At 41.8% G+C, this 24,426-nt stretch overlaps 1 protein-coding gene across 4 annotated transcripts in view; it reads right to left on the bottom strand.

Moving 5' to 3' along the window:
* The window catches only part of sptbn2 (spectrin, beta, non-erythrocytic 2), a 38,300-nt gene that overhangs the window by 7,235 nt on the left and 6,639 nt on the right, over positions 1–24,426 (bottom strand). For all 4 annotated transcript variants that reach the window (XM_070917947.1, XM_070917948.1, XM_070917949.1 and 1 more), the window contains 30 exons: positions 14,582–14,733; positions 14,144–14,317; positions 13,721–13,812; positions 13,462–13,542; positions 12,241–12,356; positions 11,775–11,887; positions 11,415–11,602; positions 11,182–11,299; positions 10,814–10,972; positions 10,394–10,696; positions 8,773–8,926; positions 8,264–8,658; positions 7,915–8,178; positions 7,621–7,832; positions 7,126–7,263; positions 6,791–7,010; positions 6,130–6,666; positions 5,141–5,343; positions 4,942–5,032; positions 4,596–4,742; positions 4,054–4,317; positions 3,552–3,776; positions 3,349–3,438; positions 2,855–3,133; positions 2,625–2,755; positions 2,316–2,520; positions 1,832–2,206; positions 1,496–1,740; positions 1,270–1,408; positions 1,023–1,107 (listed from right to left, as the gene is read on the bottom strand). In XM_070917947.1, coding sequence (XP_070774048.1) covers positions 1,023–1,107; positions 1,270–1,408; positions 1,496–1,740; positions 1,832–2,206; positions 2,316–2,520; positions 2,625–2,755; positions 2,855–3,133; positions 3,349–3,438; positions 3,552–3,776; positions 4,054–4,317; positions 4,596–4,742; positions 4,942–5,032; positions 5,141–5,343; positions 6,130–6,666; positions 6,791–7,010; positions 7,126–7,263; positions 7,621–7,832; positions 7,915–8,178; positions 8,264–8,658; positions 8,773–8,926; positions 10,394–10,696; positions 10,814–10,972; positions 11,182–11,299; positions 11,415–11,602; positions 11,775–11,887; positions 12,241–12,356; positions 13,462–13,542; positions 13,721–13,812; positions 14,144–14,317; positions 14,582–14,733 — 5,895 coding nt within the window. The remainder of the gene's footprint in view (positions 1–1,022; positions 1,108–1,269; positions 1,409–1,495; positions 1,741–1,831; positions 2,207–2,315; positions 2,521–2,624; positions 2,756–2,854; positions 3,134–3,348; positions 3,439–3,551; positions 3,777–4,053; positions 4,318–4,595; positions 4,743–4,941; positions 5,033–5,140; positions 5,344–6,129; positions 6,667–6,790; positions 7,011–7,125; positions 7,264–7,620; positions 7,833–7,914; positions 8,179–8,263; positions 8,659–8,772; positions 8,927–10,393; positions 10,697–10,813; positions 10,973–11,181; positions 11,300–11,414; positions 11,603–11,774; positions 11,888–12,240; positions 12,357–13,461; positions 13,543–13,720; positions 13,813–14,143; positions 14,318–14,581; positions 14,734–24,426) is intronic.

Here is a 24,426-nt window from a genome sequence, read left to right as displayed (position 1 = left end):
ATTCTTTTAGGACAAAGCAAGTGAAGGTCAATGGGATACTGTCAGAGGCCAAACAACAATACAGGGGTCCCACAAGGTTGTGTGGTATCACCTATACTCTTTACATTGTGCATTAATGACTGCAGGAAAGTATACCCCATTATATTGTAAAATTCAATGATTTTGAGCCTTCTTTACAAGGACATGTATACCACAATGAGATAGACACCTTCATCAAGTGGTGTGACACAAACCATCTCATTCTAAACGTCACCAAAACATGGTCATCAAAAACCAGACAATTATTCAGGTGTCCTTGCATAAATACTTAGGTGTCCACATAGACAACTTTCTGTGCTGGAAAACACACATTGACAACCTGTGCAATAGACTGCTGCAGAGACTTTACTTTCTAAGGCGAGCAGCCAGATCATGCCGATGTTCTATCAGGCAATCCTAGAAGCATCATTAGATACAGAATTACAGCATGATTTGGAAACCCAACAGAGCAACTGAAAAGCAGGCTTGCCAGCATGCACAAAACAACTATGAAGGTGATAGGGAAGACAGAATATAAGTCCACACAGAGCCTGTAAGACCAGGCAGTCATGAAACAAGCAACAAAAATCATTGCAGACTCTCAACATCCCCTCTTCTCTGAATACAAACCTCTGCCAAAGTGCATATCAAACCGCTTGAAGCTATTGTTGCTGAACTGCTGAACTCTAATGTTAAATCTTAATGCAATAGAGCAATGTGCAATAAATACACAAGCACATTAGCACTTGGTACTTTAATTCTCAGTTTCTTTTTTCAGCTGTCGTATTGTCATTGTCAAATGTATAGTAAAATGTCTCCTTTATGTTTTAAAATGTTTTTTTGTGAAGCACCTGTTTAGCATTGTGTCCAAGTGGCCAAGACAAATTTCCCCTCAGGGACTCAACTTGACCCTACTCTACATAACCTTTGTGTTGTTTTTGCCATGGTACTATTAGTTTGAATGTGCCCTTATACAGACTCTGAAACATGTTAGGCATGCATACCAATTTGTAAATGGTCCATCTTGTCTTGCCACTTTTTGTTGATCTTGTCTCTCTTTTCCTGGAGTTGAGCCAGTTTCTCCCGGATCTGTGAATCAAGCAACATTTATGCACACATAAAAAGACTGACACTAAAGTAATAACCCACAATGAGCCATTAAATATGTTTCCTTTTTTCTCAGAGTTGTTTTTTGTAAATATGCATTAATATGACTGCAGATAACAGTGCAAGTGGCCCATTGCACAATACCTCATCAGCTGCATAGTGATTATTGTTAATGAGAGTGTTTCCCATCTCAAAACAGGCAGTAAAGCTGTCTGCCCTGGTCTCAATCTCTGACTTGATGTCCTGATGATTGGCAATGACCAACCCTGCAGAGGACACATCCCTGGGAAAACAGAAAGGAGAGAGAACTGAGATATAAATATACTTGTAACACTGATTATAACAGCATAAAGCATAAAATGACATTCACCTGGGGCTGTCATGTGCGTCAATCTGCAGGTTGACGCCGTCCATCCAGAGCATGAGGTCTCGCACCATGTTAAAGAAACGGAACTTCTCCACTATGTCCAGCAGGAGGAGCCTGCGGGCCTGACCAGCCTCGAGCAGGCCCTCCCAGGCGGAAGTCACAGCATGTTCACTCCTGTTAATGTCATCAGCTTTCTCCCCAGCATAGGCCTTCTGCAGCCGTGCTGCGTCATCTTGCACCTGGTTCACCTAGAAGGTCATAGAGGAAGAGGGGACATTCAGTTTTCTATTCACGCAGCTCTCTTGGAATCTCACATCTCTTTATTAACAGACAGCTGACCTGTCCACTGAGGGCCTGGATGTCATTTTCGAAAGTGTTGTGCTGTCTGTGTAGATGCTGAACAGTGTTCAGATCACGGCCGAGGTCAGACGGCAGTCCCTCCCTCTTCTCCTTAACACGCCCAAGCACCTCCATTGCATCCTGATGGAAGCGGTGCAACTCATAGGAGGCTGCCAACATTTGTGTGCGTGTGTCAATCAGCTCCAGCAGATCAGCCCAAGCTTCGTTTAACCCGTCCTTCCACTCAGCCACACTGGCGTTTTCAGGATGGCCCGAGTCAATCAGGTCATCTGCCAGCCCATTTACACCATCTACACGCTCTTGGCCGATGGTGCTGGTGTCACGAGCAAATTCCCGGAACTTGTCCCTCAGCATCTGTAGAAAGAAAAATCAGGGCAAAAGTGGGAAACATAATTAATTCAGCTAAATTTCCCTGAGCTTCAGAGTCTCCAAAGCATGTGACTAAGTGAAAAAAAAAACTCACTGTGACATGTTCATAGTCCTGTCCTAGTTCATGGGAGCCAGCAACCACCTCCCTCTCTGCAATCCACTGTTCCAGGTCATCCACCTCCCGCTTCAGCTGGGTCAGCCGCAGTCTCTCCTGAAGCCGCCCACGACGCTCCTCAGCGAGGTCTTTTAGCCCTGCATACAGCTTGTCAACTTGGGCTTGCCGTAAGTTGATTCTCTCGCTGTTTACACAAAAATGAGAGCATGACAGATCAGTGGTTTGTTCATAAGATGACATGTGTCACAGTTGACACCTCAACATTTAGATCTACTTGAGTTTTCTCACCTCTCTGGGTGTTCACTGGTGACCATGAGGCGGCTGCTGTTGGCAAGCTGGTGAATGGTTTGGGCGTAGTCTTCAAGTGCCTGTTCTAGGGTCTGGTGTTTCTTGACCATAACTAGGGCGCTTTGCTCATCCTGGGAGACAAACAGGAAATGATCGGGTTTTCTCAAGACAGCAGATTGTGAAAGAGCGGCACTACAAGCAATTCTATGTCTTATTTGGTCTTGTCTTACCTTGGCTTTTTCCTCTGACATCATGTGGAGCTCTTGCTCTCCCATCCAGGCCTCCGCCTCCGCTGCATCAGCATAGAACTGCTGGGCGCGATTGGCCTCTATTAGACGAGCATGGCGCTTGTCTGTCTCTGCAATCAACTGGTCCCAGAGGTCCTGCAGCTCAACAAGGCGCTCCTCTAAGACAGACTGTCTCTCACCATCTACCTGGCTCTGAGTCTTGCCTCGTCTATGGATGTCATCAATTCGCGGCTGGTGGCCCTGGATCTCCTTCTGCAATGTCTGATTCAGAAACAGAGAGGGTGGGTTGGCAATTTCTGTGCCTCACATTTGCCTTAGGTCTATACCCAGTGAAGATGTTTAATAATTCAGAGATGACAATGAGTGTAAGTCACGTTTATCTTCCTTTTAAATACCCTACATTACAACATTTTAAACAAAGAACTAGTAATTAATCACTTCACTATTGCATGTTAATAAAAATAGATTTTTTATACCTGGTTCTTCTTGATTAGCAGCTGCACAGTGGGCAGGTCTTTTCCATGGTCTGTGGAGGCCGCCAGGGGCATCCTCTCTTTCACCCATAGCTGAGAGGAAAAACAGAAGAATGAATAAAATATGAGCATCAGGCAAAACAAGATACAATAGAAACACTTACTCCATACGTCTATATCTAATTTTACAGTCAGTCAGGACTCACAATTTCATCCTCCAGGTCTCTGTTGAATTGATGTGCTTCTTTTGAGGCGAGTAGCTGCTGCCTCCTCAGCTTGAGAGGCTCCTGAAGGTTGGAGAAATTGTCAGTGACACGCCTTTGCTGACCATCTACCTCAGCGAGTCCAGCGTCCTCCTGGGTCAGGGCCACAGCCTGAGACTGGAGGGACTGCACCTCCTTCTCCCTGACCTCCATCTGGTGCTCCAGCATCTATACAGGGACAGTAAAAAGAAGATATGACATTTGGCGATCTCCACAAAACAGATTTGGCCAGTTCCGCCACATGCACTCAGCTCACAAGTTTAGGATTTATAAATATCCTAAATAATATATCCTTAAAATTAAGTGCAGATTAAATTCTTTAATAACTGCAATAACTTCTTGATACATGATGGTTTGTATATTATATTACAGCCCTGGAATACAACAGTATTTCTTGACAGCAAAGATGGGATGGATTGTGCTTTGTTTGCACAGTGTGGTCTACCTGATGCTTCTTGAGCAGGATGTTGACACTGGTCAAATCTTTGCCATAGTCGTCGCTATGCAGCTGACTCTCAAGGTTTTTCAGCCATACATCCAGAGCAGAGCAGCTCTGTGTAAAGAGCTCTGCCCGGTTGGCATCGAACAAGCACTGGGCCTTGGTTTGGGTGGTGCCCTCCAGCTCCTCCCACTGACGCTGTAGGTCCTCCAGGGTCTGCTGAACAACGGGTTTTAGCTCCGGCTTCTCCGCCACCAGTGCCTGACCCTCCTGTTGAGACAGGAAACAAGGACAAGTTTTCATTTGCGTTAATTTAGCCGCTTTGGCAACGTCAGTACTTGTAGATTGTCCCCAGTGTAAAGAAAGATTTATTAGTGAAATGCTATTTAGCCATATTGATCAGCCTACCCAAGTCCATCAATTTGGAAACCAATCAGGCAGATGAATGGACGTCCAAGTTATGTTTTATAACATTAAATTTGGGAAAAATCTTTTCTTCAATATATGTTTACTCATTAATGATGGCAATTAATATAAAATGGCCACACCTTATCAATTTTATCCAGCCAGTCTTTGTTGGAGGCCAGCTCTGCCATGAAGGCCTGATGTTTCTGCCACTTGCTGTGAAGATTTCTGGCCTCATCATAAGACATGTCCTGTGCCGTCAGCATCTTCTCATTGATCCACAATGTGAGCTACATAAAAGAGAATAGCGTGTGATACAAGCATTATTATTATTATAAAGAAATATAAGTGATTCAAATTCTATGCTTGTTTCTTATGATTCAAGAAGCCGTTTCTATTCACAATACCAGGTAACTTTCACATATTTATCCTTTACTTATTTATTCATCAAGTTATTATTTCATCTTATTTTTAAAAAATATTTTTTACCTCTTGTCCATCTTGGAGGAAGTGCTGAAGTTCACGGTTATCCTTAAGCTTTGTCAGCAATTCATTTGCAGCCTCCTTATTCTTAAGATGCCTGGAGAAAAAGAGAAAGCTAAATGAGCCACTCCTTAAACATCAAATTAAAAAGAAAAACTTACATTAATAGGGTTTTTTTTCTCCCTTCTTTTACTTTAACTCTAACCTTTCCTGGATGGAATCAACTTTTTCCTGGATCTTATCAGAGTTTGCATTACAGTCATTAATGAGGCGCCGTCCAGCCTCCACCACACCAGTTATCTTCTCCTCACTGGCCTCTGTGGTAGTGAGGAAATCCTCATGCTTCTTAATGGCCTCCTCTGCTCCCTGAAGACTGGTGGGCATCTCTGTGTGGGACAGCACGTACTCCTACACAGAGACGGAAGAAATGTTACATTCTTTTTACATTTCTTTTATGAATTTATCTAATTCAAATGATTTTTCTAGATTTTTTACTGTAAGTGATGTATTGAGATGAAAACATTTAAAAGTACAAACTGGGGATATACTGAAGAATTCAAACTACAATGAGCTACAAATATAATAAATACAATTTACATGAATGAATCCCTACTTGTTCCAGTCCTTACGTGTGATTTTGTGACTTAAAAATAGACCTGGTATAGTGGCCTACACCATACAGATCTAGGCCTACAGCCCACTTACAGTGCAGCTTACTTCTGTCCTCCCAGTTGCTCTGATTTGAGAGCTAGGTGTGTGACAACACATAACTGGGCACCAATGTTAACAAACCACAAATCCACACAACCATAAGAAAAACTAATATAGGGTAAACACTGAGTTTAAACATGAGGGTAAATATATCTGATTACCAGAACAACATACTTGTGTTGCACCAAAACCATTATTTTGTTTTTTTAGTTCAACAAAGACAAATTAAAGTTTGGACACAATTTTACAAATAAAAAGCATCACAAAATTGCTAAATCTGTTTAAGATTTAATTAATTAATTTTAATACATTTAGATTATAAATATGGCTATTTGGCAATGTAATGAAGCATTTCAGTCACGTAGAGTATACTGGGAGGGACAAGAGGACAGATTTAGCAGACTGTGTCAATAAGGGTGTACGTTGGTATATAATTTTTCTTACAATGAGGCTATAGCTCTCAAGCACAGTGTATTTCCTAACCTGGCTGTTGAGGAAAGCCTCTGCCTGCTTTGCGTCTCTCAAGAAAGTCTGGAAGTCAAAGGCTTGGGCCAGAAGACTGTGGCGGTTCTCCCACATGCGTCGCAACTCATGCCAGCCAGTGTCCAGTGCTTGCAGCCTCTGGGCCAAGAACATGTACTGGGAATCTGTCTGACCTTGGGTCACCTCTTCACCGACCGCCCGCATCTTCTCATAGTCCTCCTTATAGTTATCCACCTCATTCTTAATACTCTCGTGCTGGGCTAGCAAACTCTCAGCCTCAGGCAGAGAGGTGGGAATGTCCTCTGAGGCCACGGCTGTCTGGGTGCGGGACAGCCAGGACTGGAAGTCATCCAGATCCCTAAGGAAGCCCTGCAGCTTGCTGGCTTCGCCCAGTGACTCTTCACGGCGCTTCATGGTGGCGTTCAACTCCTCCCACACCTCTTGAATCTCTGCCAGGTGTCCTTGGATCTCTCCAGCCTGATCTGGATGTTCTTTGGCCAACTTTTCTGCCTCGTTTCTAAGGTCATCCAATTTGCCCTGAAAGGACAAAGAGAAAATGTATTTAAAATACAGATGTGATGACAAGATACCTCAACATGAAGACCAAAACAAGCCTATTATTTATTATTTGACCCAGTCACTGCATGTGACCTCTCCATACCTGAATGGCCTCCAGGTCCCTCTCCATTCCAGTGAGTTTGCGTTGCAGTGCCATCACTCCAGCCAGGTCATTGCCCAGGCTCTGAGTGGATTCGATCACCTTGGTCTTTTCCTTCATCCAAGTTTGGATCTCATTACACTCCAAGTGGTAGTTCTGGATGTTAAGGGCCGACTCTAGGCCTTGTTTCTTTTGACCTGCCAGTTGTTCGAACTCCTTCCACCTAGGGACCACACCAAATATTTAGGCTAAAAATGTTAACCACAGTGCTCATTGAGTATAAATATATTTCTGTGTGAAGTAATGGGTTTGACTAGGCCTTGTATGCTAGCTCTGACCTGTTGTTCAGTTGGTCTCGTGTCTGGTGGATTTGGTCTTTGTTACAGTTGTCGGAGCTCAGCAGCTGCTCAGCCACCTGGTTCACATCAGTGACACGACTGCCTAGATTGTTCATTTCAGGTTCCAGTGTCTCAAATCTGCAGCCATGAATAATAGACCAGCGTCAATTCACTCATTCTGAAAAGTCTCATCTAATTTTGATTCGATATTTCAGTAGATAATAAAACTATTAGAAAACATTTTGTATACTTTTAAGAACAAGATTAGAGCTAAAAAACGACGTATTGATGATTGCTGAATTATGTTTTTCATAATTTTAATTATTTTAATGGATTATTATTTCATACCTACAAGTCTCAGCTTCAATGTCTCCAACTTGAATAGGTTTTGAGGGATAAGAATTTAGCCATCATCATGTTTCTTAAATGAAATCTTGTTTCTTAAATAAAATCTTCTGTATTAACATTCTTCCCTTCCCTTACGCCCAGACTAACCTCTGCTGCACCACCTCTAAGTCCTCCAGCTTGGTTGGGATGTCCATGCCATGTAACCACTGCTCCTTTTCCTCCACCCAGAGCTGGCAGGCACCAGCTTCACTAAACATGCGATAGAGGGCCAGGGCACCTTCCAGAGCTTGGCGCCGAGCTGCTGACAGAGACTCCAGTTCTTCATAGCTCTGCTCAATAGCAGGTAGGCGACCATCCACCTACAGTCAGCAATACACAATAATTTAGTACTGCAAACAGCATGTCATCATTGAAGAAGTATGAAAAACAAAGCACACATACCTGAGGGAAATGTACATAGGCCTGTGGCAGTGCTTGGGCCTGCTCATGCAGGGAGTCGATGAGGGGGTGGTGGCTCTGGATCTCCTCCTCTATCTCCCTCTGCTTGCGAGCTAGAGTTTGGGTGGAGAACTCATCGTGGCCTACCTCCTGACTGGACACCTGTCTAAGTGTCTCCATTATCCAGGCCTCCATGTCACTGGCATCTGTTTGAAATTGGTGCAGGGCCACCGCTTCCTTAAGACTCTGCTCTCTGAGCTTAGTTGTCTGAGGAGTAGGGAGAACAAGAAAAAAGCGATATAGAAAACAGCATTATACTGCACAGATACAAAGAATCGTGATCACCACCCACCTCCTCCAGATGTGCCCACTGTGCACGGATGTCTTGAATCCTCTCAGTGACCTCTGGGGCTCCAAAGTGTCCCTCCTTAACCAAAGCTTCTCCAGAAGCAATGCTGTTACTCAGGGGGCCATAGCGGGCTGCCATTTCATCCCTGAAAGCCTCATGTTTGCTGAGGAGGTGAAGGGCAGACGTGAGGTCACGGCCACAGTCTCCACTGGCCAGGATCTGCTCCTGCTCTCTGATCCAGGCTGCCTCCTCTCCGACATCCCACAGGAACTGCCACAGGCGGCGCGAGTCCTCTAGGCGCTCTCTGCGTTTCCCAGCAAGCTGACCAAGCTCCTCATAGGCTTGACCCAGCAGGTCAACCTTTTCACTAACTAGTCCCGGCTCACACGGTTTGTAGGCTGGCAATTAGAAAAGACAGGAATACATGGCACTTAGATATTGTGCACAAATGGGTCAGACTAAAACTGTATGGTCTGCACAGAGGATGTGTAAAAGCATTTTTGAAGACTCACCTTGTTCATAGGAAGTGAAGCGCTTAGCAGCTCCCTGCACGGCCTTGATCCTCTCTGCCTGAGCTGAAATGTCAGCCTCTACCAGAGTGTGTTTCTGTAGAAGGTCTAACACATCATGCAAATGTTTGCCACTGTCTGGAGACTGCAGACGACCCTGAAACAGACAGAGAACACAGTCCAGTAGAATATTTGGTTATTTCATCTTCAAAAAACACAAACAAAAACCCTCCAAACTCTGTTTGCAACAGTATTTACAAGGTAGGAAACTAGGTTGGGTATTATGTCCACCTACAGGATGTGTAGAGAGTGGCCAACATTCCTGGAAATAGATATATATTTCTATAACAGAATAGATATTTATACATTTTGAATAATAACCATTTTATGAGCTATGCCTTGTACCTGATGATATCCTAAATGACCAAAAACCAATAATAACAGCTGACCACCAAATTTCAACAAGCTGTAGCTACAGACCATTAACCTGAACAAATGGGGAGCCAGAGCCTTACTGCAGAGGGCCATTAAATGACAATAGGACATTGTGCTACAAGACCAATACAAAATACAATAAGTCTAATTATATGGTAATGGTTAATTGAATCACCACAACATTAACAGCTTGATTCCAGTTACCACTGAAAATTACAGAAGAAATGGATTAATGTCCTAACCAGCTCAAACCCAGACAAAAAAAACACAGACATGTGTATGTCCACCCCAGCAATCCCCCTTCATAATTAAACACCATTTTATACTCTCTCAATAGACAAATGTAAAGAAAATCTCAAATGCTAACTTTTAAGTGGGTCAAAGCTCATAGGCAGCAAATAGTGCTGTATTTGTTTAAAAAGGTGGCAGGTGGCTGATGAGGCCAAGCTCTCAGAGTAGTACCATGCAGTGGTAACATTTGATCTGAGGCAGAGGAGAGAGCATACATGCTATTTTTTAAACAGATACACAATTGATAGAGGTTCACAAGTTTAAAACAGTTTAAAAGTTTAACACAATTAATGAGTAACACCAAAATTAAGGTAGAAGCTGAACATTTAGGACACCTATACAGTGCATTCACTGGCATAACACAACAGGAAATTAAACCTACAACTACAAAGACCTATAATGACAACTGCTAACCTTACAAACCCTCTATTAGAGGTCTAGCACCATCATTTCTAATAGTTAACATGTGTACCATGGAAATTAAGTACACTGAGTGATTTTGCAGACCGATTAATTATTTGAACCAGTCAGGTGTTAACCAACTTCAATGGCAACCAAAATGTAAAATGCTGTGTACAATTACATTTGGCAATACCAGCCTTTCCAGACTGGCAGAATCAAATTAAATTAATTAATATCACAGCACGTGGGAATGGAGTCACCAGATTTAACCATGTAAGGGGAAACGTACAAGTCTAACTCAGCCACCCTCAGTAAAACCAACAATGACAGGCAACACAGAGCTAATTACTGCTGTTAATGGTCCTCTGATAAGAGCAGACACTAAAGCTGCCGAGGACATATGTGAACAACAACTAACTTAATTGAGAGGATTAGGAAATTCCTTTTTGTTGATTAAAAACAAAGCCAGCAGAATGTATGCGTAGAATGTCTGTACCTTCATGTCTGCCATCCAGTCCATGATGTAGCGCATCTCCTGAAACAGTCTCTGTAGGTCACGATGGGCATTCAGCCGCTCTCTGCGTGCAGCCAGAAGCTCTTTCAGGTATTCCCAGAGTCGAAGCACGTTATCTCTTCGCGCGGTTACTCGCCGCACGTCATGGTAGGCCTCTGCTTCCAGCTCTTTGGCAACAGCCTCCACGGCAGCCACACGCTCCCAATATGCCCCAATGTCTGTCTCAATTGCCTCGTGTTTACGCGTGGCAGCTTCCACTGCTCCCAAGTCAGTTCCAAAGTTGTCCTAATAACAGAGGAAAATTAGCTTATCACAGTAAAACTATTCAATGTATTCAAGTCAGAAATAAGAATCCATCTGTAGCCACACATTGATCTGAATAATCCAACTTTCTTTTACTACCTGAGACACCAGCCTCTGGTTCTCACTCAGCCATGTCTCCCGCATAGCTGCTTTGCGGTCAAAACGTGCAGCGAGCATCTCCAGCTTCTCCTGGCGGATCAACTCATTCCTCAGAGCCAGCTCTCGTTCGTGCTCTGCCTTTTCCAGTCGTTCCCATGCCTGCCACGCCAATGAAAATGCAGGAAGTTGGTAACATACTGCAACTAGGATACCAATACTGCATATGTGATGTGGCCAATTTTGTGAAACTCCATTACAATTTCCACAAAAAGCAGCTGCTCATGTAACATATTAATTACATTATGAAACATGGCTTTCACGTTTATAGATGGAACACAATTTCCAGCCCTTTCTAGAGCAACCCATACCTTGTTGATGTCAGAGATGAGTTTGCCCTCTCTTGGCATGTAGACTTTCTGATTGTTTGCTCTCATCTTGCTCTGGATAGTAAAGAGGAGAACCTCCAAGTTTCCTTTCTCTGTAAATCTGTGGACACAGACACCACCTCTGATTAACATACTGTATAGCTTCACACTTTGGATCCTAATGGATAACAAGCATTGGGTCATTAACTTGGTTAACCCAGCTTTCTGTTACTCACTTGGGGGGTTTCTCCACAGTCCGGTAGGAGTTGAAAGCCTGGAGCTGGTTCTGCACGGCACTCAGTGAGTTAGCTAGCTGCCGATCATTGAGCGTCACTATGGTCTGCTCAATCCACTGTAGCAGCTCTGAGGCCAGGGTCTCATACTTCTCAATCAGCTGGTCAGCCTCAATAGCATAGTCCAGCACCTGTAACAGAGAGAGATCTGTGAATCAAGGAAACTGGTGGACACTCAATGTACATGTACTCATTGTGTTACTCACACATGAATGTATACATACACACACACACACACACACACACACACACACACACACACACACACACACACACACACACACACACACACACACAGCTAACCTTGCCAATTCGTTTGCCCTCCACTGCCAGGGCTTTCATCTTGGAGAAGTAATGGTAGTAGGTCGCCACATAGGTAATGATGGACTTTTCATCAGGCTGATCAACATTAACATCTGAAAAAAAGACAGTATGATCCATCTGCACCTGGACTCTTCCCCCATTATTTAATCTGGCAACTATAAACTTCAACATGTGCAAAAAACACGATCAGGCTCTCAAAAAAAACTTTTTTAATAGGCGCCAAACTGTTACGGTCTTTCGACATGCTTTTTGTGATGTCAGTGTAGCTGACATGTGATGTAGCGTTGTCTAAGCTACAATTAATTCCAGTAATCCTCCATACACTAACACCCATCAATCTGTTTCAGAAAACAGGCACCAGCTTAGTGCCTTTGTGGGCAGTGTCAGGCCGTCAGTGTGACTTACAGAAATGCGTCATGTTTTTGTGGAGGTTTTACCCACTTACCCTCTGGGTCCAGGAGCTTGGTAAGCCCCAGTTCCTTCTCGGCCACATTGAAAGCATTCTGGAGATTGTAGTGAGCATTGGACCTCTTCAGGTTGTCAAATTCAATCAGGTCGGATCTGCAGAGGCCAAGGAACAATTATGGTAGGCAGAGGAGGTGCAAGAAAATGGCAATATCATTCAGGCTAACATATAGAATCACCTTCTTGTGGTATGGAGAAAAAATATTTACAAGTCCACTCCAATACATATCTCTGTTTACAGACCAGGTGCATTCAATAATCCATCGGATTTAGGTAGCGTCATCTGCATGCAAACAGGCTTTTCATCTGTGGATTAGGCAAGCTGCTCCTGCCAATTATTGCTTATTCTTGCCTGACCATGTCTTCATTTTGAGTTTACCAAGACATTAGAGGGATGTATCATTAAAGCTTTAATGACCAATAAGCACAAATGGGCATTCCCAAAATATGGGAATGAGAACAAAAATGGCTATTTTCTCATTGAGGCTACAGTATGTCCTTAATTAATCAAACATGAGACATTACGTTGCAGACACTTTAGTAATGGAAAGGGGAAAAAAATCTTTGCATATTGTAATTGCCTGCTGTGGTCCATCTCCTAGAAGTAGTTTGAATAGGGGCCTAATCAAGTAAATGGCAGTGTCATGGTTTACATGAATATCCCATGGTTCACTAAGTTCAATTAAAGCAATGTTAGCATTTATGTATCAAGTATCACTTTACAATGAATGCCTACATTGTAAAGAGCAAAGCTCTCTGTTCTATTTGGCTCATGAGTTTCAGCTACATCTCTCAGATCACAGATTCATTTTAACACAAGCTACTGATGGCACTATTACCAGCAGGGTGTGCAAGTGAGTTGCCAAGCAAGGCACTTCATAGAAAAGAAGTGGGTTATTATTTCTGTGATCTAGGTCATCTTACTCCCTATTTTATTTTCATCCTTTCACATACTGCAGACAGTTTGAAGGATGGGAGGAGTAGGAGGAGACCTAAATAGAAAAGGGGATAAAAACACCCCAGAGAAGTGGGATGGTACTGCGACAGGTGCTCCTCATTTGAGAAAGAAAGATAAAAAAGGGGATGAAGATACTGAACACCTTTTTGATTTGCAGGATGACTATCTAAAATCCTCACTTACAAGTATGGCCTAATGGGCCAGTTTTATTGTAGTAGGTAAGTATAGGAAGAAATCAATGACCTGTGTTTGTGCACAATGGCATTGAACGCCAGACCATCTCTCCAGCTGGTAGTGAAGTTGTGGATGTTGACATTGGGGTATCTGCAGGTCAGATCAGAAGTCATTAATCATTAACTCAACACACAAAATGCATCAGTAACCATTTAAATAGCCAAATACCCAAAAATAGCATAAATGGTCAAATCTTCAACATGTTAACAGTGTTTATCCTGTGTTATTACGCCCTCCCTCTGTCTTTCCCTTCCTGCTCCTTTCTCACCCAGCAGTTTTCATTTGGCACCAAAGCAGCAGGGCATCTTTAGCTGATTTTTTCTCCTTGTTGTCTTCCGTCTCCACACTGATGTCCTGGATCTGTCAGCAGAGCATTCATTAAGTTAAGACCACCACATACTTTTACACAATTCCTAGATGATAAGACCTTGCAATATTATGACAAGTCTATCATCTGTTGGTACATTACTACTACAAATTTCAGGAAGTACTGAAAATTCACACGCAATGACATTGCAGCAGCATTAACATTTGTTACCATTTTTTGTGAGTTTGCCTGAGGATGGACTGGGCTACATGCAGAGACCTGATGTCCCAAAGCCAAACTCACTCTTTGAAATAGGTTAAGCACCGTGGCAGCTGTGCTGAGGGGGGAATGGGCAGAGCTCCACAAAGCTACTCTAGTTGTTACCTGGAAGCGAAGGATGATGGTCCAGATGAGACCCAGGGTGAGACGGTGATTCCCATCCACAATGTCATGTGAGCCCATGTTTTCTAGATGGACTTTTTGCTCCTTAAGAAACTGCAGGGCTTTATCAACATTTTCCAGGCAGTGGATACGCATGCGGCCCTTAGTGGGCTTTGGCTGTGGGGAGCAGAAGAAAAAGACGACCTATGTTGAAATTATTGAGCAAAAGTGATCACAACACACATGAAGAGGAAAGGATGGCAGGAACTAAAAGAGAGAAAAACAAGTAGAAGCAGGAGGAGAAGTAAATCACGCTAAAAGAAAGAAGAAATTAAGCGCATGGTTTCTCTTTCCTCCTGACTTGTGGTGCAAGGTGAGGGTCATGCTGAATGCCTGGGTCAGAGTTAGGACAGAAAGGGGTGGTTTCTGTGTGATACTGACCAGCTGTTCTCCTGAGAGCACTTCCAGAAGGCGGATTAGCATGCGGCCATCGCGCAAGTCAGTATACAAGTCACCAATGCGACAGGTCACTCGGCCTAAGTGAGAGTTTACCCATTTGGTGAAGGTCTTCTTCTGTACTGCTTCACGTTCATCTGCAAAGGACACAACAGGGAGAGAGAGGGGCTGAAGTTGCATCACACCAAGATTACAATTGACTCTGCTGACTGAGATGCCACTGGCCTCAATATCATTACTGTCAGGAAAATAAATATTTACATGGAATCAATTTTCCTCAAAAACAAACACCAATGTAGTCTCCAACTTTGATCACTTATGAGAGCAGACCGGTGACAGTAAATCATAAGGACATAAGCCCTTGTCCTGAGCAGTTCATTTCACAGATAAGCTACGCCATTAAGTCTCTAGGATCACTGTATTGACAGCTTAGTGAGAGGTTTTCACTCTTCAGACCAAAGTTTACTGTTGGCTCTGCTCATGTGTGCATTGCTAATTACTCTAATTATAATGATGAAAAGTGACAATGCAAAATTCCACATAAAGCCAATGACATTTGGTGAACATTTTCTTGTTTCTTTATTGGAGCAGGGCTAAAAAAAGAGTCACAATAAATTAAGCTGTAACAGCAGCTCAGACATATGGACCAAGGGAGTAAGAAGCTAATCCTGCTCCGCCACCTAACAAGGTGACCTCATTTCTAGGACACAAGGTCTCCCTGCCATTTCAAAACACTATTCTAGCATTGCACTTAATGCACTGCACCTAACAAGGGCCCACACAGAACAACCCTGAAGCAGACAGAAAATAGATCAGAGGAGCAGCTCTGTAATAATGAGTTAAATAAAACAAAGCCTACTTGCAGCAGCATGGAACTAAATACAATGGTGGTAAAGATGAATGTCTCTCTTAAAACACTGCAAAATAGCAAAGCCTTCATATCTTTATACTGATTATGTAACATACCACAGTTTGAGTAAAGTTGTAAAGTGTTCATCACACATAGCTCCATATGATAAAATCATCTTTGATGGTGACTGGTATCCTGCACAAAAGGTGTAATACACCACACCTTCTTTCCACAATGCACTTCAGCTTGGTGTAACACCATGAGCCCCCAAACAAGGCTACATCTTAAGTGCTTCAGATGTTGCATGTTGTAAAACCAAAACAAAGGTAGAAATGTAATTCATGTGAAAGAAAGTAGCTTTGAGGGGTCAGGTACCTGGACAAGATTCATTAACTTGAATAAAAACTCTTCTGTGTAACCCTTGCTCATTCTCCCCATTCAATTCAACCATATATTTATTTATTAGCATTATTACAATATTATATAACTTTGTTGGTACTGCTAACATTAGCCCATCAACAAGTATTTAAATGTTGCCAAAGGTCTTGTTCCACTGAAGTAAAAGCTGAGACAGTGTGGTTTGTTGACAGTGTAATCAAAGAATCCACTAATTCAATTTGTACACATACTCGTGCAAAAGGTAAGGTTTGCAACTGCAAGCTACTGTAACATTCAAATGCAACACAATCCAAAGCTGAGAGTTTCAACCCAAGTTTAATATATAGTCATTTTAAAAGAGATCCATGAGCTTAAATCACAAGTATAATAAAAGTTATTAATAATAATAATAATTAAACAAAGAAATTAATACTAAGCCACTTCAAAAAGAGTGAGCAATGGGAGGTGATTTTGAGGTGCCCAAAGGCAGCATGTTGTGCAATCAACCACTCTACCAACGGTCGACTAACAAAATGAGCAGATTTGGAAATATCACACAAGCCTTCTAGGGTGGAGTAATACTCCACAGGATGCAACACTTGACCTGCTGCAAGCTGACAATGCTTCCTGTGTATCTATACACTACTACAGAGGTCCTCTTTTGTACTATAATATGATTAAGCAATTTGCTATAATAAAACAAAAGTTAAATACCGTCACAGTTAATGTTTATAATGAGATTTAAAATACAAGACTCAGTCCCCTACAACTATGACCTCTGTATTTTACCTCACTGTAATACATTAAAAGGTATCCTGTGGACCTTTTGGCTTCTAGTGGCCCTGTACAGTGATATTTTTCAATACATATTGTTTGTTAATGTTAACATGCTCACAAGGATGCATGCGTGTACCACGAGTATCATGGCAGTGTTGAAGTCCACACCTGTCAAGTCTTTCCCTGTTGAGACTCACATTTTAATGTGTTTTGTCCACCTCACAGTCTTCAAATGAAAATATCATGGATTGTCACACCATCAAAAAACCATCACTAAAACGTGTTTGTTGTAATCCTAGCTGAGTGACAAAATGCCAATGCACTGTGGATCACTTCTCTGAACCAGATCTGAGCAGACTGACACATGGAAGCAGTAGTAAAAAGACAGAGTGAGAACTTGTGGCTTTGTTTTCTCTGGACTAGTAAGTCACTTTTACCTGCTTGTAGCATGAATACCCATAACAGCCAATTTAGTAGCAAGTTAAAATCTAAATAAAATAACTGGTTCTTACACAATACTGCAGAAGAAGCATGAGAATTGTGTGCAACTGTAAAAGTTTCTTTTACTGACGGTCTCACCCTGACCTGTTCTGCCTCTCTCTTTTCCTGCTCGAGGGCTTGGTAACAATGGGAGAGGGCACATGCATTAAAGACAAAGAGTTCAGTAGCAGATAAACCTATACGCCAAAAACACACAGCACAATGAGATGGATATGTTGGTCTTAGAGAGTAACATCTGATTATAGTAACTCTGCAGACAAACGCACTGAGATTACAGCTAATATGTGCAAAAGTGCACACAACATGAATCAACACGTTTTATAAAGAAAGGTGCCAACAATGTGTTGTCTTGTGTATTCAAATCTCCAGATTCAGCACATATATTCATCATTGAAATTTTCATTACTTGGGGAAGTGGGACATTTAAAGACAAAAAATATAGGTGGCTGTACAAAGATAAGGAGATATGTTAATTCAAAGCAAGTGACTTTTGTCATGGCCTACAGGCATATTTGGAGGACTGGAGCTGAGGCAGAAACAGGCTTTTTTCTGCTATCCCAGCTATCAGCCCCCCTGGATATGTGTGTGCTTTTTTTCCTGTTACCTAAACTCAAGGATATCAGACAAACAAGGGAATGTTATGGCATCACACTCAAACAGCTACTATAGGTCAAACAGACCTGCATTAGTTTAGCCCTGGCTGGTCCTCCACATACTGTAATAGGCTGTGCTGGTTGTTTGGAGTTATTGTTTAAGTTTTTGGTGGTCTTACCATTTCATCCCATTGTCATTTCAACTTTCAGGACCTGACGCTCACTAAACTCTCTCTCTCTCTCTCTCTCTCTCTCTCTCTCTCTCTCTCTCCTAACAGATGATTCCATTATTAAAGAACAACTAAGCAATTTGAAGTTGTTCAATGAGCCAGCAGAGGTGGATTACTGTGCCAGGTGAGGCACAGTGGAGGAGACTACATTCCTCCTGATGCTTGATCAAGTTGTGACAGCACCCAGCACTGAGGAAGAGGCTGTGGGGCAGTGGGCAGGGGTTGTATATAAGAGATGCTGCAACCCTGCCCGTGCTGCCTGCTAATAACAAGGCTACTGAACAAGAACACAAGGCAGACAAACATAGACATCAGCCTCTGACGTGTTTGCCCATTATAGCAAGCAAACACAAACTTGTCATCAGTTGCGGCTATGGTAGATAAGGGCAAAACTGGTGCAGCTGTATTCTCTAACAATGTGACATTTGTGGATTGCATTGTTAGTGTATGGGAGGATATGTCAACTGTATGGTTTGTACACCCATGTCTAAATGGTTCATTATTTTTTTTCAAATGCTCAGAGTCTGCAACTGTAATTTTGTTTATCACCCTGATGGCTGAAGGTAAGAAAAGGAAAGCGGGACTATGCCTCCTCTGTATTGTCAGATGTCTTCTTTTTTTTGACAAAAAAATCCCACTAAAATGAATTTTCACACCAGCCTTGAAACATGGACAATTCAAAATAATAGTTCCTCCATTGTTTACCAATGGCAGATCAGAACTAGTGGTTACAGGCATCACTGAATGGTTCAAATGCATATTTGGGCATGTCCAGTCACTTTGAACATGTTTGTCTCTGGTAGTAGCTTTAAGTATATGTCAGGGCGGGGGAGTGTTGAAGGTACTGGGGTTTAGCTCGTTGCTGCTCTCCTATCTAACCCCCAAACAAACTTGTGCGCTGTTGATAACGATGATTATCTGCAGGTAATCTGGGCAAATATGCCGCCAGACTTAATCCTGTCTGTGTGGCTCATAGTCGTGTTTGGTGATAAAATGGAGATAGATACTACACTAGCAATGAATTGGAGGGCCAAAGCTCACGCACACCTATGAACGAAAACAACATCACATATCTGCATCAGCTGTGCCATTGTCATGCTTTGCTGTGTGTACACACTGACCATGCCCTGACCATGATGAAATCATCTGTTTGTCCATCACAGAGACAAAAATAAGCATTAGTAGATAGGTAGAGGCAGAGACTTCAGTAGATTTTCCCTACTGAAGGCAAGTTCGCTATGTTGCTCACTGTCTTCTCAATGAATCCTGCATCCCTACACTGTGTTGCATGACACTGCACTTTGGCTCCCAGTGGCGTCACTTCAGCACAGAGGACAAGGAGTGACTCCATCCTTAAATAGCTTACCAGAGTAAGCACTTCACGCAATAGCAACAAATGCATACTGCAGATTTTGTCCACTTTTCATTTCCCTGACCATTTACTGTCACACACACACACACACACACACACACACACACACACACACACACACACACACACACACACACACACACACAGGACTACGGTCTTGTGATTATTTGCTGACTCATGTAAACATGTAAGAATCTTTCAGAGGAGCTACAGAAGAAGCAATAGCTCTGGGCTTAGAACAGGCAGGTCAATCATTAAGGGCTGCTAACAATCTCATCTCATTTCATGTCATGCCCAGGTCATGCCTTCCTCCCTAGCCATTACTGGTTCCCTTTCTAGCTGGGCTGAAATGCCCTTGACTACGGAAACTCTTGCGTAATGAGTGCCTCTGGTCACCCCGTCCTCAGAAAGAATGAATAAACTACTTCCATCAATCTGTCTAGTTTAATCTGCTTTAATGACCTTCTCTTGGACATTCCCACACAGACAAGATTATGGTATTGTGCCAAAGGGTAGAGAGAAAGGCACTCATCACTGGGAGTCAGCTCTACTCTTATTTAGCTGGAAAAAATAACAAATATGATATCAATTCTATATTGCAACTATGGCAAACTCAGATTGTTGTACTACTCAATTTATTGTAAATTCAGAACATTAATGGAATTAAACTGAGTATAAAACTTGCTTTGATTAAAAGAAAACCACATTGTGTGTGTGTGTATGTCCATATGTGTACTGTATGTATGCATGCACTTATCTGTGCATGAATGTTTTGGTTTGACACTTAATATCTGCTTATATGTTTGACATATCTTTAGGTAAACCTGGATGAAGGTATAACTTAGTATCTTTCCATTGAGTCCACCCAATATATATATATATATTCTCTTCCTAAAATAGAGACAACACATATTTGTAAAAGTCGCAAGATTTGTTTGTTTTGATTTGGGAACCAATATAAAATGACACATGCGCTAGTTGTTTGCAATGCTGAAATCAGACAGTCAACTGCCCTATAGCAGTTAGTATGAATTCTACCAACTCTGTGACTGAAACCAAAAACTAAGACTCAAGAATCAATTTCTCAACCATCGGCTTCCAACTGTTTTGCTATCTGAAATTACAGAGTAGATGCAAGGCCCTCATTAAAGGAATACTTAAAAATCCTGGATTCTAGTCTGTTGTCTTCATGTCAAGTATTTATCACAAACAGTAGTGACAAAAAAAGCCGCTTCTAAACTTTGTGGTTAGTGATTACTATTTTTTATTGACACCAGTGGGTGGTTTGAGCTGAGAGTCAACTATGGCTGCGGTGTATGATGCTTAATGGATGCCATGAGCAATGCAAACAATGAGGAAAAACCACCTTAAAAAAAGTTGTAGGAGGAGTTGGTATGGATACACGATGTACACAGAACTTAAAGCTACTTTGGAGTCACACTGTGTGTTTATCTTGTGTTTTAGTTTTAAATAAAGGTTACAATATCTACTACACCTTCAAAGTCAACATTTGCTTAAGTTATATAAGAAACTGTATTAGGAAGTCTGCAACAATTAATTAAATAATCATTAGTTGTTTAATAGCTACAGCATTTTGTACTTTAAAGCACATGCCACTGTTTTATCAACTTATGTGCAAATAATATTTCACTCTTACTATATTTCTGAAGGAAATTGAACATTTACTCTGGTGTTACCCATTGATGTTACATGTCTACAGAGTTGTAGTGGGCATCCCTGCATATCATCAGACCAATTATTTATGATATCCAAATCAAACTGTGAACAAGTAATGTGTGTGCAAAAGTAAGTGTGCAAAATGGCACACACAGATGCACATGCTTTGACATTTTGCTCCCTGCAAAAACGGAAGTGCCCTTCCTTTGCTTATGACTTTGAAAGTGAAGCTGTGGTAAAACTGCCGCCTTGCCACATGTGGCACAAGTTATTTTTACACCTTTAACAGCTTGAGGTTACAAGTATAGAAGGAAAATGTGTTTTGCCTCACTCTAACAGGTTTGTTCATACAATCAGAAAAACTGACAGGGTGAATAAAATAGAGACCTCTCTTAGACTACTGTCCTCTTTCCCTTTCTATAGACAGTGAAGGCACTGAACATGCCCTTAAGGTTATGCCCCTCTGCACCATCTGCAGCTGTGGCTGATAATGGGGAAGATAGGGGAGGGGGGGACTGGGCCAAGGCCAATCCCATGAGACCGGAGACAGAAACAGGCACCTCTCAGCCATAACATCTGGACACAAAAGGGTGTGAAACGTCAACAAGACAATAATTATCCTGAAGCCTCCAAAACTGCACTCTGTTGTTACCTTTCCAAGAAGGAAACCGTCAATATTAGTAAAACTGTGCAAACAAAAAGGCATTTTGTGCATGTGTGTGTGTGTTTGTACGTATGGTGAACCCTCAGCAAGGTAATGTGACTCTGAGTTACAGCTGAAGGGCACTAGAGTCAGAGCTTTCAAGAGTGTTAGAAATATTAAGTTACAACATTCAATTCATAGTATGCAACTAGACTTGAAACTTGACCCAAAATGCGACATTGATCTCTTCCAGTATCAATTCAAATCCTTAAATAAAGTATAAGAACAAAAATGCTTCAGACCAAGACAGCTAAACATTCACTGAGATAAACAAAAAAACCTTGGATCACTTTGTTGTGATTTGACTTTACAGACCAAAATGTCATAATTAAATTACCTGAGGAAATAAAGATTGCAGAGGTAGATTGACAGAAAATAACTCGACACTACTGTGTGAAATCAGTCAATTCAGTACAAAAACATCTAAGCTGCAGTCATCTTTTCACTTTTTTTCCTGTGTTTGTAAGAGTGTTTTAAAGGCCTTGAAGGCAAAAAAAAAGTAAAAGTTGTGTAAAAGTACTGTCTATTTGAATAAAGCCATACTGCTAATGCCTGCTGAGTGACAGTCCAAACTAAAGTCCACAGCAGTTGACTCAGAGGGTGCAGGTAGCTAGGACGGTGACCCTTTGGACCAGGACCATGTAGAGTAACACTAACACACTGTATTCATCTATGAACCAGGACATCAAACCAAATTTACAATGTATTTATCTTGGCGCCAAGATCAATATCTCTATTATATATTACACATGAGGCACAGTAAGATTGCATAATATAGTGTGCATGCAGTTGTGTGGTTTGGCCTACAAGAAAAAGCTAGGCTTTGATATAAGCTGTATATTCTCTTAGCCAGTCAGTAATAATTTTATGGTTTAAAGTACGATGTGAGGGTGGGCCAAAATAAAATCTATTAAAAAAAACAGCGTGTCCCTCCATCTGTCAATAAAGAGTGCTCATGGCACAAAGATGAAGGTTTTTTCCTCTCACTTCAACTCAACCATGTGTTTTATTAAACCGGTCTCCCTTGGCCAGTTATTTAGTTACTCAGTTTATTCTTTACCAGTTAGATATCATTTACCACTGAGTCAGATAATACTGGATGTGTTCAGTGCTTTCATTTGGATGTTTTTCAGGATTGCCATAGAAAATCTGTCTATACCAATATCACTAAAAATGACTACAACATGCGTTTTTTATTTTTCTCCACAAGTCAATGTTAACATCTTCACATGGAAATCAATTGCATGGTTGAGGTCAAATTTCTTTTCCGAAAAGAAGTTGAAAAATATTTCAAATGAATGCAAACATAATGTATGTTTTGTATGCATATGAAACAATTTTGGGAACACTTCAATTTGTGTGAAGAGGTGGCATAATGTCAGCAAACTATCTATGTGCACATCTTCTACTTCATCACTCCAGTACACATCATGGTTTAACCCAGGGAGGGAGGGAGTGACACAAGGAATGAGCCTCAAGGGTAGTCAAACTGGAAATACAAGTGGGTGTTGCCAAGATGTGTTTGTGCGTCAGAGTATGTGCGCGTGTGAGTATATTTACAGCAAACTCCATACAGAACATATCCATGCACAGAGATGACCAAAAAAAGAACATAAGGTGTAATTACATCACACACAAATGTAGGCCACATTATCTTAATTCCCCTTTCCATATATTCATAAACAGAGTTCCGGTTTGAATTAACCTCATTTCACAATATTCTTGTTGTAGGGAAGTGTGAATAAATCCTGTCAGCGAAAATTTGGTGACTGATCTCTGACCCCCAAAATTACACAGTTAGTTGCCTGACAAGTTGGAAAAGACGGTATGTATTCTTTCTGTGAGAGGCTGCATCTGACAATGCTGTAAATCTTGTATATTCTGTGGGTCTTCTCTCCAATCAAGAGCAGTGGTGCTGTCAGTGTGGGGGTGTAGACATTTTTTATTCAGGCATACATACATACGTACATACATACATACATACATACATACATACATACATACATATATACATACATACATGTTCTTTCAGCAGACCAATCTCTTCTTCAGTGGCATTGAAGATATTGCTTAATATGGGACTTGAAAAACTGTTGGTCAACTTCAAGAATGTCAAACATGCACAGAGAGTAGACTTGCCCCTCAAGCAACCAGGGAGGGAACGGAAGCTAGCAAAACACTGTCATCTTCATGCACACCACTGACTGACATGCCAGTTTCATACACTATAGCACGTACACACTCAGCTACTGCAAATACTTTATCTCGTGGCCTGTGACTAAGTGGTCTAAAGCTCAAAGGAACAGGCCACATGGCAAAGCAAGAACTCCAATAGGTACACATGGCAATCAAACAAAAACCCTCAAACAGTAAAAATATATGTGCAAGTCACACCACAAAGGAAATTTTTACTGCCATTGAACACAAGCATTTACAGATGTTAGTTGAGAAACTGATTGAAACTGTTTTGGGAGTTAGAGGGTTCCCTTAAAATGAATCATTTAAGTTTTGGGGGGGGGGGGGGGGGGGGGTTGCACTTCAGTTACCACATAATTTCCTCATTAAAGTCCTGTCACAACCAATGGCCTCTGTGATTGTGATTTCTGTTCGCAGAACCTCACAGACCTCACAGGCTTTAGCCAGAGACAGAGCCATACATTGTAATAAGATAAGAAAAGGACAGGTGGCTCAGTGATCAGGTGCCAGACTGCCTGCCTGCTTTAGAGCTGAGCTGAAGCCTACCGTGTGT

The sequence above is a fragment of the Enoplosus armatus genome, chromosome 13 (assembly GCF_043641665.1).
Source record: "Enoplosus armatus isolate fEnoArm2 chromosome 13, fEnoArm2.hap1, whole genome shotgun sequence".
Classification (NCBI taxonomy): Eukaryota; Metazoa; Chordata; class Actinopteri; order Centrarchiformes; family Enoplosidae; genus Enoplosus; species Enoplosus armatus.
Note: the sequence above shows the minus strand (reverse complement) of the source record. Positions and strands in the feature narration are given on the sequence as shown.